This window comes from Crinia signifera, chromosome 4 (assembly GCF_055691185.1).
Source record: "Crinia signifera chromosome 4, ASM5569118v1, whole genome shotgun sequence".
Lineage (NCBI taxonomy): Eukaryota > Metazoa > Chordata > Amphibia > Anura > Myobatrachidae > Crinia > Crinia signifera.
Window position 1 is genome coordinate 5,593,825 of NC_139220.1, and position 15,377 is coordinate 5,609,201.

General features: G+C 51.4%; 1 protein-coding gene across 3 annotated transcripts in view; it reads right to left on the bottom strand.

Moving 5' to 3' along the window:
- Window positions 1-15,377, bottom strand: part of LOC146073579 (branched-chain-amino-acid aminotransferase, cytosolic-like) — a 71,762-nt gene that overhangs the window by 23,448 nt on the left and 32,937 nt on the right. For all 3 annotated transcript variants that reach the window (XM_083180820.1, XM_083180821.1, XM_083180819.1), the window contains exon 2: window positions 4,460-4,537. In XM_083180820.1, coding sequence (XP_083036946.1) covers window positions 4,460-4,537 — 78 coding nt within the window. The remainder of the gene's footprint in view (window positions 1-4,459; window positions 4,538-15,377) is intronic.

Sequence of the window (15,377 nt, forward strand, 5' to 3'; positions counted from 1 at the left end):
TGGGAGAACAGGAGCGTTATACTCCATATGTATATATCAGAGGTGTTACTGGGAGAACAGGAGCGTTATACTCTATACGTATATATCAGAGGTGTTACTGGGAGAACAGGAGCGTTATACTGCATATGTATATATCAGAGGTGTTACTGGGAGAACAGGAGCATTATAATGCATACGTATATATCAGAGGTGTTACTGGAAGAACAGGAGCGGACTATGGAGATAAAGGAATGTCGGTTAGGGATGGCCATCGTTGCCATTACCATCGATGGCAATTCTGCAACAGGCCATCGATAGTGCTAAACTATGCAATGGATGACCATCGATATTTTTACATATCGATGGTCAGCCATTGTGTTTGATTGATTGGTCTGTGGGCCAATCAAAACACGGGGCGGGCTTCGGGGGTGTCGGGGGCGGAGCTATGCTCAGTGTCCTGGCACTTTGAAAAAAAAAAAACCAAAACATCGTTTTGCTGTTCCATCGATGGAGGGAAACCATCTGGTTCTCCCCATCGTGGCAAAAGTATTCGACATCGGCCATGAACCATCGATGATTTTGAATCATCGATGGTCGTTGGCCATCCCTAATGTTGGTGGGCAGCTACCACCGCGGGCATTACTCTGTTATTGGGCAATGTGCACTGTTACACTGCGGCGCCCTGTGTGGGGATTACCGCAGTAATAGGATATTAGCAGGACTGTGCGTCCCCGCAGTAAGAATGTGATCTGGGAACACCGGGCTCATTGTCATCTAACGCTGCCCCACAGCTGGGAAATCAGGTTTTGGGGATTTTTATACAGTTTGAATCCCTTTAGCCAAGAATAACGTTTCCCAAATATTAGGTGGGACATATTTATGTCTTTGGGCACAATTCTAATTCACCCGCTATGTGGATGTTGGACGCAGCTGAGCGTTGTGTCATATATAATGGGTATTTATACCTCGCTGCGGTCTATTTCAGGCTGCGTAGTCAGCGCTGGGGGGTTAGTCACAGGGATAGCGAGGTCAAAAATGTGATCAGGAAAAGATTCCCCGGGGTGAAATAACACAGAACAGTCGCTGTTTATTACCTACATCCCAGCGCTGTCCGGCTCCCTGCGCTACATGGTAATACGGGCTGCAGCAGGGGTTTATACAGCTGCTGTGAGCCAGGTGTCACACCTGGGGGTGGGGGGTTATGCTCCCACACAACACACCAGCAGCCAACCAAGAGCGCAGAAGGTTCCTTAGAACAACAATTACCCGGGTCCCGAATTACAGCTGACTTAGCAATCTGTGACATTAACTGTAATGGTTGGATTCCAAACAAAAATGTAATTGTTCTCTTAATATCATCATCAGGTACTTATGTAGTAACTGGACGCCCGATTATCGCATCGCATCCGACCAAATCGCATGCGATGCGATGGACCCGATTTTTCCATTGGATTCAATGTTAAAATGGACTGAGTCCATTTTAACATAGGATTCTATGGGAAAAAGGGTCCTTTTCATTTCCCCACTATCCAACTACGCATGGAGTTGGATATAAACCTTTGGTGAGCGCAGCGAGCCACCGAGCCCGAAGCGTGGCGAGCGCAGAGGATTCATTAAAAAGTATTCCGCATCCGCTCGCCACAGGTTTATATCCGACTCCATGCGTAGTTGGATAGTGGGGAAATGAAAAGGACCCTTTTTCCCATAGAATCCTATTGAAAATCGGGTCCATCTTATCGCATGCGATTTGGTCGCATGTGATGTGATGCGATGGACCCGATTTTTTAATCAGGCGTCCAGATACTACATAAGTACTCATCATCATCATCAGCCACTGTCCAAAATGGATGTAACCGTCTCACTCTCATACTACTGCTCCACTCTCACTGATATCCCCCCTCTCACCCACACACCTCTCCCTGCTGCTCCCCGTTACTCCTGCACACCCCTCACTGCAGCACACCTCTCCCTGCTGCTCGCCGTTACTCCTGCACACCTCTCCCTGCTGCTCGCCGTTACTCCTGCACACCCCTCACTGCTGCTCGCCGTTACTCCTGCACACCCCTCACTGCAGCTCCCCGTTACTCCTGCACACCCCTCACTGCTGCTCCCCATTACTCCTGCACACCCCTCACTGCAGCACACCTCTCCCTGCTGCTCCCCGTTACTCCTGCACACCCCTCACTGCAGCACACCTCTCCCTGCTGCTCGCCGTTACTCCTGCACACCTCTCCCTGCTGCTCGCCGTTACTCCTGCACACCTCTCCCTGCTGCTCGCCGTTACTCCTGCACACCCCTCACTGCAGCTCCCCGTTACTCCTGCACACCCCTCACTGCTGCTCCCCATTACTCCTGCACACCCCTCACTGCAGCTCCCCGTTACTCCTGCACACCCCTCACTGCAGCACACCTCTCCCTGCTGCTCCCCATTACTCCTGCACACCTCTCCCTGCTGCTCGCCGTTACTCCTGCACACCCCTCACTGCAGCTCCCCGTTACTCCTGCACACCCCTCACTGCAGCACACCTCTCCCTGCTGCTCCCCATTACTCCCGCGCACCTCTCCCTCCTGCTCCCCATTACTCCTGCACACCTCTCCCTGCTGTTCACCGTTACTCCTGCACACCCCTCACTGCAGCTCCCTGTTACTCCTGCACACCCCTCACTGCAGCTCCCCGTTACTCCTGCACACCCCTCACTGCTGCTCCCCATTACTCCCGCGCACCTCTCCCTCCTGCTCCCCATTACTCCTGCACACCTCTCCCTGCTGCTCGCCGTTACTCCTGCACACCCCTCACTGCAGCTCCCCGTTACTCCTGCACACCCCTCACTGCTGCTCCCCGTTACTCCTGCACACCCCTCACTGCTGCCCCTCATTACTCCTGCACACCTCTCCCTCCTGCTCCCCATTACTCCCGCGCACCTCTCCCTGCTGCTCCCCGTTACTCCTGCACACCTCTCCCTGCTGCTCGCCGTTACTCCTGCACACCCCTCACTGCAGCTCCCCGTTACTCCTGCACACCCCTCACTGCAGCTCCCCGTTACTCCTGCACACCCCTCACTGCTGCTCCCCATTACTCCTGCACACCTCTCCCTCCTGCTCCCCATTACTCCTGCGCACCTCTCCCTGCTGCTCGCCGTTACTTCTGCACACCCCTCACTGCAGCTCCCCGTTACTCCTGCGCACCCCTCACTGCTGCTCCCCGTTACTCCTGCACACCCCTCACTGCTGCTCCCCATTACTCCCGCGCACCTCTCCCTGCTGCTCCCCATTACTCCTGCACACCTCTCCCTGCTGCTCCCCATTACTCCTGCACACCTCTCCCTGCTGCTCGCCGTTACTTCTGCACACCCCTCACTGCAGCTCCCCGTTACTCCTGCACACCCCTCACTGCAGCTCCCCGTTACTCCTGCACACCCCTCACTGCAGCTCCCCGTTACTCCTGCGCACCCCTCACTGCTGCTCCCCATTACTCCTGCGCACCCCTCACTGCTGCTCCCCGTTACTCCTGCACACCCCTCACTGCTGCTCCCCATTACTCCCGCGCACCTCTCCTTGCTGCTCCCCATTACTCCTGCACACCTCTCCCTGCTGCTCCCCGTTACTCCTGCACACCCCTCACTGCTGCTCCCCGTTACTCCTGCACACCCCTCACTGCTGCTCCCCATTACTCCCGCACACCTCTCCCTGCTGCTCCCCATTACTCCCGCACACCTCTCCCTGCTGCTCCCCATTACTCCTGCACACCTCTCCCTGCTGCTCCCCATTACTCCTGCACACCCCTCATTGCTGCTCCCCGTTACTCCTGCACACCTCTCCCTGCTGCTCCCCATTACTCCCGCACACCTCTCCCTGCTGCTCCCCATTACTCCCGCACACCTCTCCCTGCTGCTCCCCATTACTCCTGCACACCCCTCACTGCTGCTCCCCGTTACCCCTGCACACCCCTCACTGCTGCTCCCTGTCACCCCTGCACCCCTCCCAGCTGCTCCCCATTACTCCTGCGCACCCCTCACTGATACTCCCTGTTACCCCTGCACCCAGTACATGCAGACTGGTTACAGCATTGCCAGAAAGCGTTCTGGTTGGCTGGCTGTATCGCCATTTAGTAGACTACAATTAATTTATTGTATCACTTTATCAATGAGGTTTATTATATCAATGAGCGTTATTGATACAAAGTAGTTCATTCATCGCACACAAGGGGCGTCTTCCTGACTAGCCAATCAGAGCAGTTTGAATAATCTTGGATTACTGATAGGGATCGCCATGGATTTAGGAACATAATAAGGACGGACTTACTTACCCGCACAGCCCTACTGTGAATCAGGCCCCACACACAAGTGTGTAACATTGTGTCTGGGACACACCATGCTGCCACACAGGGGAACACACAAGTGTTGGAATCTATGTAATTGCTGCAGTACTCAGTATACCGCCATGATATAGTCCGTACATGCAAAGGACAGGCACAACTCACCCTGAAGGCTCCGGGCACGGTCTCCTCAGCACCATTGCTGCAGACAGCGCCATTCTTACTGCTGCCGTTTTTACCGTTCTGTACAGGAAAGAAGAAAAGCAGCTGTGAGAAGAGGTTATACACAACCTGTACTAATAATATATCAGTGCTATAGAAATGGAGACCAGGGGCGAGAGGAGAGGGCACAGGTGCAGACATCGGGCAGGACCCCCCTCAACCCCACCAGAGTCTACTGTGCAGGTACAGGACCCCCCCAGAGTCTACTGTGCACATACAGGACCCCCCTGAACCCCAGCAGAGTCTACTGCGCACACGCAGGACCCCCCCAGAGTCTACTGTGCACGTACAGGACCCCCCCCCCCAGTGTCTACTGTGTACATACAGGACCCCCCCCCCCCCCCCCAGTGTCTACTGTGCACGTACAGGACCCCCCCAGAGTCTACTGCGCAGGTGCAGAACCGCTCCAAAATATACTGCGCACACTCAGGACACCCCCAGAGTCTACTTTACACATACATGACCCCCCTTCCAGTATTATGGCAGTGAGACTTAAGATGAATACAAGCACTTGTACCCAGGGGGCAGAATGAGACAAACTCCATAAACCTGTTTTTGAGATTGAATTACAATTCGTGTTACATTTTTTTTAAATATTTCATATATAGTCTAAGTGGAAGTCCGGTGCTCTGCTGCAGTAATACACAGATTGTACTGCTCAGGTGCTTGAGGGAGTTATAGTGTTATTTATATGGCGCACACATATTCCGCAGCGCTGTACATAGAATATTATTACCAGTTATTATATAGCGCACACATAGTCCGCAGCGCTGTACAGAGAATATTATTACCAGTTATTATATAGCGCACACATATGCCACAGCGCTGTACAGAGAATATTATTATCAGTTATTATATAGCGCACACATATTCTGCAGCGCTGTACAGAGAATATTATCACCAGTTATTTATATAGCGCACACATATTCTGCAGCGCTGTACAGAGACTATTATTACCAGTTATTTATATAGCGCACACATATTCCGCAGCGCTGTACAGAGAATATTATTACCAGCTATTATATAGCGCCCACATATTCTGCAGCGCTGTACAGAGAATATTATCACCAGTTATTATATAGCGCCCACATATTCTGCAGCGCTGTACAGAGAATATTATCACCAGTTATTATATAGCGCCCACATATTCTGCAGCGCTGTACAGAGACTATTATTACCAGTTATTATATAGCGCACACATATTCCGCAGCGCTGTACAGAGATTATTATTACCAGTTATTTATATAGAGCGCACACATATTCCGCAGCGCTGTACAGAGACTATTATTACCAGTTATTATATAGTGCACACATATTCCGCAGCGCTGTACAAAGATTATTATTACCAGTTATTTATATAGAGCGCACACATATTCCGCAGCGCTGTACAGAGACTATTATTACCAGTTATTATATAGCGCACACATATTCCGCAGCGCTGTACAGAGATATTACCAGTTATTATATAGTGCACACATATTCCGCAGCACTGTACAGAGAATATTATTACCAGTTATTATATAGCGCACACATATTCCGCAGCGCTGTACAGAGATTATTATTACCAGTTATTTATATAGAGCACACACATATTCCGCAGCGCTGTACAGAGATTATTATTACCAGTTATTTATATAGAGCACACACATATTCCGCATCGCTGTACAGACTATAATTACCTGTTATTATATAACGCACACATATTCCGCAGCGCTGTACAGAGACTATTATTACCAGTTATTATATAGCGCACAAATATTCCGCAGCGCTGTACAGAGATTATTATTACCAGTCATTATATAGCCCACACATATTCCACAGTGTTGTACAGAGACTATTATTACCAGTTATTATATAGCGCACACATATTCCGCTGCGCTGTACAGAGAATATTATTACCAGTTATTATATAGAGCACACATATTCCACAGCACTGTACAGAGAATAGTTGAACATTCACATCAGTCCCTGCCCCAGTGGAGTTTACAATCTATATTCCCTACCACATATACTCACGCAGACATTCTAGGTTTAATTTGTTGGGAGCTAATTAACCTACCAGTATATTTTTGGAATGTGGTCAGAAACCAGAGTACCCGGAGGAAACCCACGCAAGTACTGGGAGAATATACAAACTCTGCACAGTTGGGGCTGTGGTGGGAATGGAACCCATGACCTCAGTGCTGTAAGGGAGTAATAATAACCATTACACCAAGAAGCCGGGTTTCAGAATACCGATGCCAGCATACCAAAGGAGGGAATCAAAACAGGGGTTAATTAAGTATACTAATTTAATTATTATTATTTCCACATAGTGGTTTTTTGTTTATGTATGGACTGATTCAGAGACGTGCACTAACACTACCGACGCAGCTCTGCAAATCCCAGCACCTCTCGCAGAACAGGTAATAATGGAATATATATATATATATATATATATATATATATATATATATATATATATATATATATATATATATATTACACACACACACACACACACTTGTGAGCGTGCTGTCCTCCTATTGGCCATAGGTAATGACCTTATACACATTATTGTAACCTTGGATTTTCTGTAAACTCTTCCACAACATTTGCTTCGAACCTCGTTACGTTTTTATAACGTTTCTGTAAATCTGCAATATCGGTTTTTCTTTTTATTCCACAACCCCTGACACAGAGATTCCTCCAAATAACACAGGCAATAATAACATACATAAATGTATAAGTAAAGGTTCCCAGACCTTGGGCTTTGTGTCAGCAGGGTGCGAGCTATTGTTCTCTGTTATCTGTAAGTGTATGAGAAAGGTGACCAGCAATGCTGACTGGTCTCATCCAGGGCCAGATTCTCTAAGCTTCAAAAGTGATAAAATGGAGAGTGATAAACAGCTAGCCAATCAGCTCCTGGCTGACATTTTTCAAACACAGTCTGTGACATGGCAGGTAGGAGCTGATTGGCTGGCTGTTTATCCCTCTCCCTCTCCATTTTATCACTTTTGAAGCATAGAGAATCTAGCCCCCAGTGAGATACGTGATACGGTGCCAGGCTCACGGATGCCAGTAACCCCAATAACGCTCTGCCTTCTCGTGTGCCCCTATGTACTATTAGCGTCTAACATTACATGAGGCCCCATAGATCCAACCTGTATAGCGTGTAAGCGTGTGGGCAGTCTAGATGGGCGTAAGCGTGTGCGTGTACTAGACTAGATGGGCCAAGTGCTTCTTATCTCCCCTCACATTCTGTGTTCCTATACTGTCAGCAAGTTCAGACCATTGAAGCAGCAAATTCATCTGCGCCCTGCACCCACATTTCCTGCTGCCAATCCCCAGTCTCAGCTAATTCCCTGTATGCAGAATAACTGAACTTGGTACACCCAGGGGGTAAATTCCCCACACACATGGCTATAACCCCCACCGCCCCACCCCCATCCCAAGTGAGACCCAAAATTTCAGTGAAAAGACTTCTAGTAAAAATGGTCATCTTATATCCTATCTATGGCCCTAATTCTAATCGGCACGGTACGGCCCGCGTGCGGCCGTACCGCCGATGTTTTGCCACTGCACATGCGCAGAGGTCATTCTGCGCATGTGCAGCCCCCTTCGCCGCAGACGGATTTCGTCCGCCGCAAAGGGGGCGTATAGGGGCGTGAGGGGCTTCAGCCCCTCATTTCCCTATGTGTACGCCCCGCGTTTCATGGGCGTTCCCATGAAAACGCGGGGCGTATGCATGGTAATGAGGGCATGACGCCCTCATTACCATGCCATGGGGGCGGAAAGCTGACGTCGCCGGATGTCAGCTTTCAGCCCCCTTTCAAGCTCCCACACGGACGATTGTCCGTGTGGTCTGAGCTTGCGGGAGCTGCCGCGGCGTGCGGACCTGCCTTCGATGGTCGACGACCATCGAATGCAGGGGGCAGCTCCCAGCATGGTGGAGGCGTACGCCTCCACCATTTTTATGCGGATCGCCAGCCGTCCGTGTACGGACGGCCGTGGCGATCCGTCGGGTGGGCGGGGACTGGTTTGTGCGGTCAGAGCCCCGTGTGCGGCTCTGACCGCACCAACCAGAATAAGGGCCTATATGACTTCCCCTCACATGCCTGCGCACGGCAGCGTTTTCCTGACACCACCAGAAAACATCCTGTTAACCCCCAATTATAACTATCCTTTATTTGGTGTCGCACAGGGTCAGCAGAGCCCAATTGTTCGCTATCATTTCCATTTAATACTCTGATTTAGGGCCTTATTTAGCCTCATTCGCTAATTGCAAAAAAATGGTGATTAGCAATTTTTTTTGCCAATCTGCGCATACGGTACCGCGCACATACAAGCATTGATAATGCGGTCACATTGCAAAAAATGCGACAAGAGACTAAGGGCCAGTGAAGCACTTGCAGAATAGTGATGCACCCGCCAAATCTTGGGCTGCTAGCCTGCTACATCCGAGAGGCGCCTTATACACAATGACATATCCAAAGGTACATGAGCCCCTACGCCCTCCGCAAGATCTACTGGACATGTTGCAGAAAAGACACTGATATCACGTGTCAGGGCGTGTCCGCGTATTACACGTGGTTCAGAATAAGTGGCCACGAGAAACCTTTTATAAAATGCACATAGCCAAATGTATAATTGGGGCAGATGGATTAAGCCTGGTAAAGTGGAAGGTGATAACGCAGCAGCCAATCAACTCCCAGCTGTCATTTTTCAAACACAGCTGATTGGCCAGTGCATTATCATGTTACCAGGCTTAATACATCTGCCCCATTGTGCTGTACCAATGGAATTGCTGCTGATGATCCCATGTGACTGTATACATCTCTGATTGGTTGATGTAACAGCTGTATAATGTGGGTTAGGTGCAATTAGGGAGATTGCTGAATCTGCAGGGAGTATGGGAGAGCGTTACTATTTCAGGGAGTCTCCTGCACAATACAGCAGGGTAGGTCATTGTGATTTGGAGACTTGTAGTTGTTGTCAGAGCATTGTATGAATACAGTAGGTTCTGGAGACAAATGCCCTATCCAGCAACAGGAGCCCCATACTGCCCCCATGTCCACCCTCAGTTCTAGCTTGCTGTGCACTCGGAGGCCTTGGGGAACCAGTTTGGTTGCAGGAGACCCACACTGCCCCCATATCCACCCTCAGTTCTAGCGTGCTGTGCACTCGGAGGCCTTGGGGAACCAGTTTGGTTGCAGGAGCCCCATTCTGCACCCATGGCCCCCCTCAGATCTGGCTTTCTGTGCACTCGGAGTCCTTGGGGAACCGGTTTGGGTACAGGAGACCCATACTGCCCCCATGTCCCCCCTCAGATCTGGCTTTCTGTGCACTTGGAGTCCTTGGGGAACCGGTTTAGTTACAGGAGACCCACACTGCCCCCATGTCCCCCCTCAGATCTGGCTTTCTGTGCACTGGGAGTCCTTGGGGAACCGGTTTGGGTACAGGAGACCTATACTGCCCCCATGTCCCCCCCCCCCCCCCTCAGATCTGGCTTTCTGTGCACTCGGAGTCCTTGGGGAACCAGTTTGGTTGCAGGAGCCCCAACCTGCACCCATGGCCCCCCTCAGATCTGGCTTTCTGTGCACTCGGAGTCCTTGGGGAACCGGTTTGGTTACAGGAGACCCACACTGCCCCCATATCCCCCCCTCAGACCTGGCTCTCTGTGCACTTGGAGTCCTTGGGGAACCGGTTTGGTTACAGGAGCCCCATACTGCCCCCATATCCCCCCTCAGACCTGGCTCTCTGTGCACTTGGAGTCCTTGGGGAACCGGTTTGGTTACAGGAGACCCATACTGCCCCCATGTCCCCCCTCAGATCTGGCTTTCTGTGCACTCGGAGGCCTTGGGGAACCGGTTTGGTTGCAGGAGCCCCATACTGCCCACATATCCCCCCTCAGACCTGGCTCTCTGTGCACTGGGAGGCCTTGGGGAACCGGTTTGGTTACAGGAGACCCATACTGCCCCCATGTCCCCCCTCAGATCTGGCTCTCTGTGCACTGGGAGGCCTTGGGGAACCGGTTTGGTTACAGGAGATCCATACTGCCCCATGTCCCCCCTCAGACCTGGCTCTCTGTGCACTGGGAGGCCTTGGGGAACCGGTTTGGTTACAGGAGACCCATACTGCCCCCATGTCCCCCCTCAGATCTGGCTCTCTGTGCACTGGGAGGCCTTGGGGAACCGGTTTGGTTGCAGGAGCCCCATACTGCCCCATGTCCCCCCTCAGACCTGGCTCTCTGTGCACTGGGAGGCCTTGGGGAACCGGTTTGGTTACAGGAGACCCACACTGCCCCATGTCCCCCCTCAGACCTGGCTCTCAGTGCACTGGGAGGCCTTGGGGAACCGGTTTGGTTACAGGAGATCCATACTGCCCCCATGTCCCCCCTCAGACCTGGCTCTCTGTGCACTTGGAGTCCTTGGGGAGTTTGGTTGCAGGAGACCCATACTGCCCCCATGTCCCCCCTCAGATCTGGCTTTCTGTGCACTCGGAGGCCTTGGGGAACCGGTTTGGTTGCAGGAGCCCCATACTGCCCACATATCCCCCCTCAGACCTGGCTCTCTGTGCACTTGGAGTCCTTGGGAACCGGTTTGGTTACAGGAGATCCATACTGCCCCATGTCCCCCCTCAGACCTGGCTCTCTGTGCACTTGGAGTCCTTGGGAACCGGTTTGGTTACAGGAGATCCATACTGCCCACATATCCCCCCTCAGACCTGGCTCTCTGTGCACTCGGAGGCCTTGGGAACCGGTTTGGTTACAGGAGCCTGGTCACAGATCGTTACCCTTATCTTGCAGCTATATAACAGTTTATGAAGGTGCCCTTGATGTGTGTGAGATCCGCACCAGCTTCTGAAACATTCTGAATATACAGTTTTCTTATTATTATAGTTATTGTATTGATGTGACCCTAGTATAGCTCAGACCCCAACATTGGCTGCAGAACCGCCAGATCCCCAATCACTGACAGTCCTGTTCCTGATCAGATAAAGGTGCGGTTTCCACGTGTAACTGCCATTAGCAACTAGTTTTACATATTATTTTATTAATGATACTTATTAAACTTAACAAAACAGACAAGTGAATGTTTCCTGGGACCGGGGACCCCCTATATACAGCACAGATCACACTCTGCCCAGCATAGATAGTACCCTGAGGTCACCCTCTATATACAGCACAGGGGACCCCCTATATACAGCACACTCTGCCCAGCATAGATAGTAGCCTGAGGTCACCTCTATATACAGCACAGGGGACCCCCTATATACAGCACAGAGCACACTCTGCCCAGCATAGATAGTACCCTGAGGTCACCCTCTATATACAGCACAGGGGACCCCCTATATACAGCACACTCTGCCCAGCATAGATAGTAGCCTGAGGTCACCTCTATATACAGCACAGGGGACCCCCTATATACAGCACAGAGCACACTCTGCCCAGCATAGATAGTAGCCTGAAGTCACCCTCTATATACAGCACAGGGGACCCCCTATATACAGCACACTCTGCCCAGCATAGATAGTAGCCTGAGGTCACCTTCTATATACAGCACAGGGGACCCCCTATATACAGCACAGAGCACACTCTGCCCAGCATAGATAGTAGCCTGAAGTCACCCTCTATATACAGCACAGGGGACCCCCTATATACATACATACAGCCCAGGGAGCCCTGCGCCCAGCATAGATAGTATCCTGATGTCACCCCCTATACACAGCAGTACAGGGAGCTCTGCACCCAGCATAGATAGTATCCTGATGTCACCCCCTATATACAGCAGTACAGGGCGCCCAGCATAGATAGTATCCTGATGTCACCCCCTATACACAGCAGTACAGGGCGCCCAGCATAGATAGTATCCTGATGTCACCCCTATACACAGCAGTACAGGGCGCCAAGCATAGATAGTATCCTGATGTCACCCCCTATACACAGCAGTACAGGGCGCCCAGCATAGATAGTATCCTGATGTCACCCCCTATACACAGCAGTACAGGGCGCCCAGCATAGATAGTATCCTGATGTCACCCCCTATACACAGCAGTACAGGGCGCCCAGCATAGATAGTATCCTGATGTCACCCCCTATACACAGGAGTACAGGGCGCCCAGCATAGATAGTATCCTGATGTCACCCCCTATACACAGCAGTACAGGGCGCCCAGCATAGAAAGTATCCTGATGTCACCCCCTATACACAGCAGTACAGGGCGCCCAGCATAGATAGTATCCTGATGTCACCCCCTATACACAGCAGTACAGGGCGCCCAGCATAGATAGTATCCTGATGTCACCCCCTATACACAGCAGTACAGGGCGCCCAGCATAGATAGTATCCTGATGTCACCCCCTATACACAGCAGTACAGGGCGCCCAGCATAGATAGTATCCTGATGTCACCCCCTATACACAGCAGTACAGGGCGCCCAGCATAGATAGTATCCTGATGTCACCCCCTATACACAGCATTACAGGGCGCCCGGCATAGATAGTATCCTGATGTCACCCCCTATACACAGCAGTACAGGGCGCCCGGCATAGATAGTATCCTGATGTCACCCCCTATACACAGCAGTACAGGGCGCCCAGCATAGATAGTATCCCGATGTCACCCCCTATACACAGCATTACAGGGCGCCCGGCATAGATAGTATCCTGATGTCACCCCCTATACACAGCAGTACAGGGCGCCCGGCATAGATAGTATCCTGATGTCACCCCCTATACACAGCAGTACAGGGCGCCCAGCATAGATAGTATCCTGATGTCACCCCCTATACACAGCAGTACAGGGCGCCCGGCATAGATAGTATCCTGATGTCACCCCCTATACACAACAGTACAGGGCGCCCAGCATAGATAGTATCCTGATGTCACCCCCTATACACAGCAGTACAGGGCGCCCAGCATAGATAGTATCCTGATGTCACCCCCTATACACAGCAGTACAGGGCGCCCAGCATAGATAGTATCCTGATGTCACCCCCTATACACAGCAGTACAGGGCGCCCAGCATAGATAGTATCCTGATGTCACCCCCTATACACAGCAGTACAGGGCGCCCAGCATAGATAGTATCCTGATGTCACCCATATATACAGCAGTACAGGGCGCCCAGCATAGATAGTATCCTGATGTCACCCCCTATACACAGCAGTACAGGGCGCCCAGCATAGATAGTATCCTGATGTCACCCCCTATACACAGCAGTACAGGGCGCCCAGCATAGATAGTATCCTGATGTCACCCCCTATACACAGCAGTACAGGGCGCCCAGCATAGATAGTATCCTGATGTCACCCCCTATACACAGCAGTACAGGGCACCCAGCATAGATAGTATCCTGATGTCACCCCCTATACACAGCAGTACAGGGCGCCCAGCATAGATAGTATCCTGATGTCACCCCCTATACACAGCAGTACAGGGCGCCCAGCATAGATAGTATCCTGATGTCACCCCCTATACACAGCAGTACAGGGCGCCCAGCATAGATAGTATCCTGATGTCACCCCCTAAACACAGCAGTACAGGGCGCCCAGCATAGATAGTATCCTGATGTCACCCCCTATACACAGCAGTACAGGGCGCCCAGCATAGATAGTATCCTGATGTCACCCCCTATACACAGCAGTACAGGGCGCCCAGCATAGATAGTATCCTGATGTCACCCCCTATACACAGCAGTACAGGGCGCCCAGCATAGATAGTATCCTGATGTCACCCCCTATACACAGCAGTACAGGGCGCCCGGCATAGATAGTATCCTGATGTCACCCCCTATACACAGCAGTACAGGACGCCCAGCATAGATAGTATCCTGATGTCACCCCCTATACACAGCAGTACAGGGCGCCCAGCATAGATAGTATCCTGATGTCACCCCCTATACACAGCAGTACAGGGCGCCCAGCATAGATAGTATCCTGATGTCACCCCCCTATACACAGCAGTACAGGGCGCCCAGCATAGATAGTATCCTGATGTCACCCCCTATACACAGCAGTACAGGGCGCCCAGCATAGATAGTATCCTGATGTCACCCCCTATATACAGCAGTACAGGGCGCCCAGCATAGATAGTATCCTGATGTCACCCCCTATACACAGCAGTACAGGGCGCCCAGCATAGATAGTATCCTGATGTCACCCCCTATACACAGCAGTACAGGGCGCCCAGCAAAGATAGTATCCTGATGTCACCCCCTATACACAGCAGTACAGGGCGCCCAGCATAGATAGTATCCTGATGTCACCCCCTATACACAGCAGTACAGGGCGCCCAGCATAGATAGTATCCTGATGTCACCCCCTTTACACAGCAGTACAGGGCGCCCAGCATAGATAGTATCCTGATGTCACCCCCTATACACAGCAGTACAGGGCGCACAGCATAGATAGTATCCTGATGTCACCCATATACACAGCAGTACAGGGCCCCCAGCATAGATAGTATCCTGATGTCACCCCCTATACACAGCAGTACAGGGCGCCCAGCATAGATAGTATCCTGATGTCACCCCCTATACACAGCAGTACAGGGCGCCCAGCATAGATAGTATCCTGATGTCACCCCCTATACACAGCAGTACAGGGCGCCCAGCATAGATAGTATCCTGATGTCACCCCCTATACACAGCAGTACAGGGCGCCCAGCATAGATAGTATCCTGATGTCACCCCCTATACACAGCAGTACAGGGCGCCCAGCATAGATAGTATCCTGATGTCACCCCCTATACACAGCAGTACAGGGCGCCCAGCATAGATAGTATCCTGATGTCACCCCCTATACACAGCAGTACAGGGCGCCCAGCATAGATAGTATCCTGATGTCACCCCCTATACACAGCAGTACAGGGCACCCAGCAT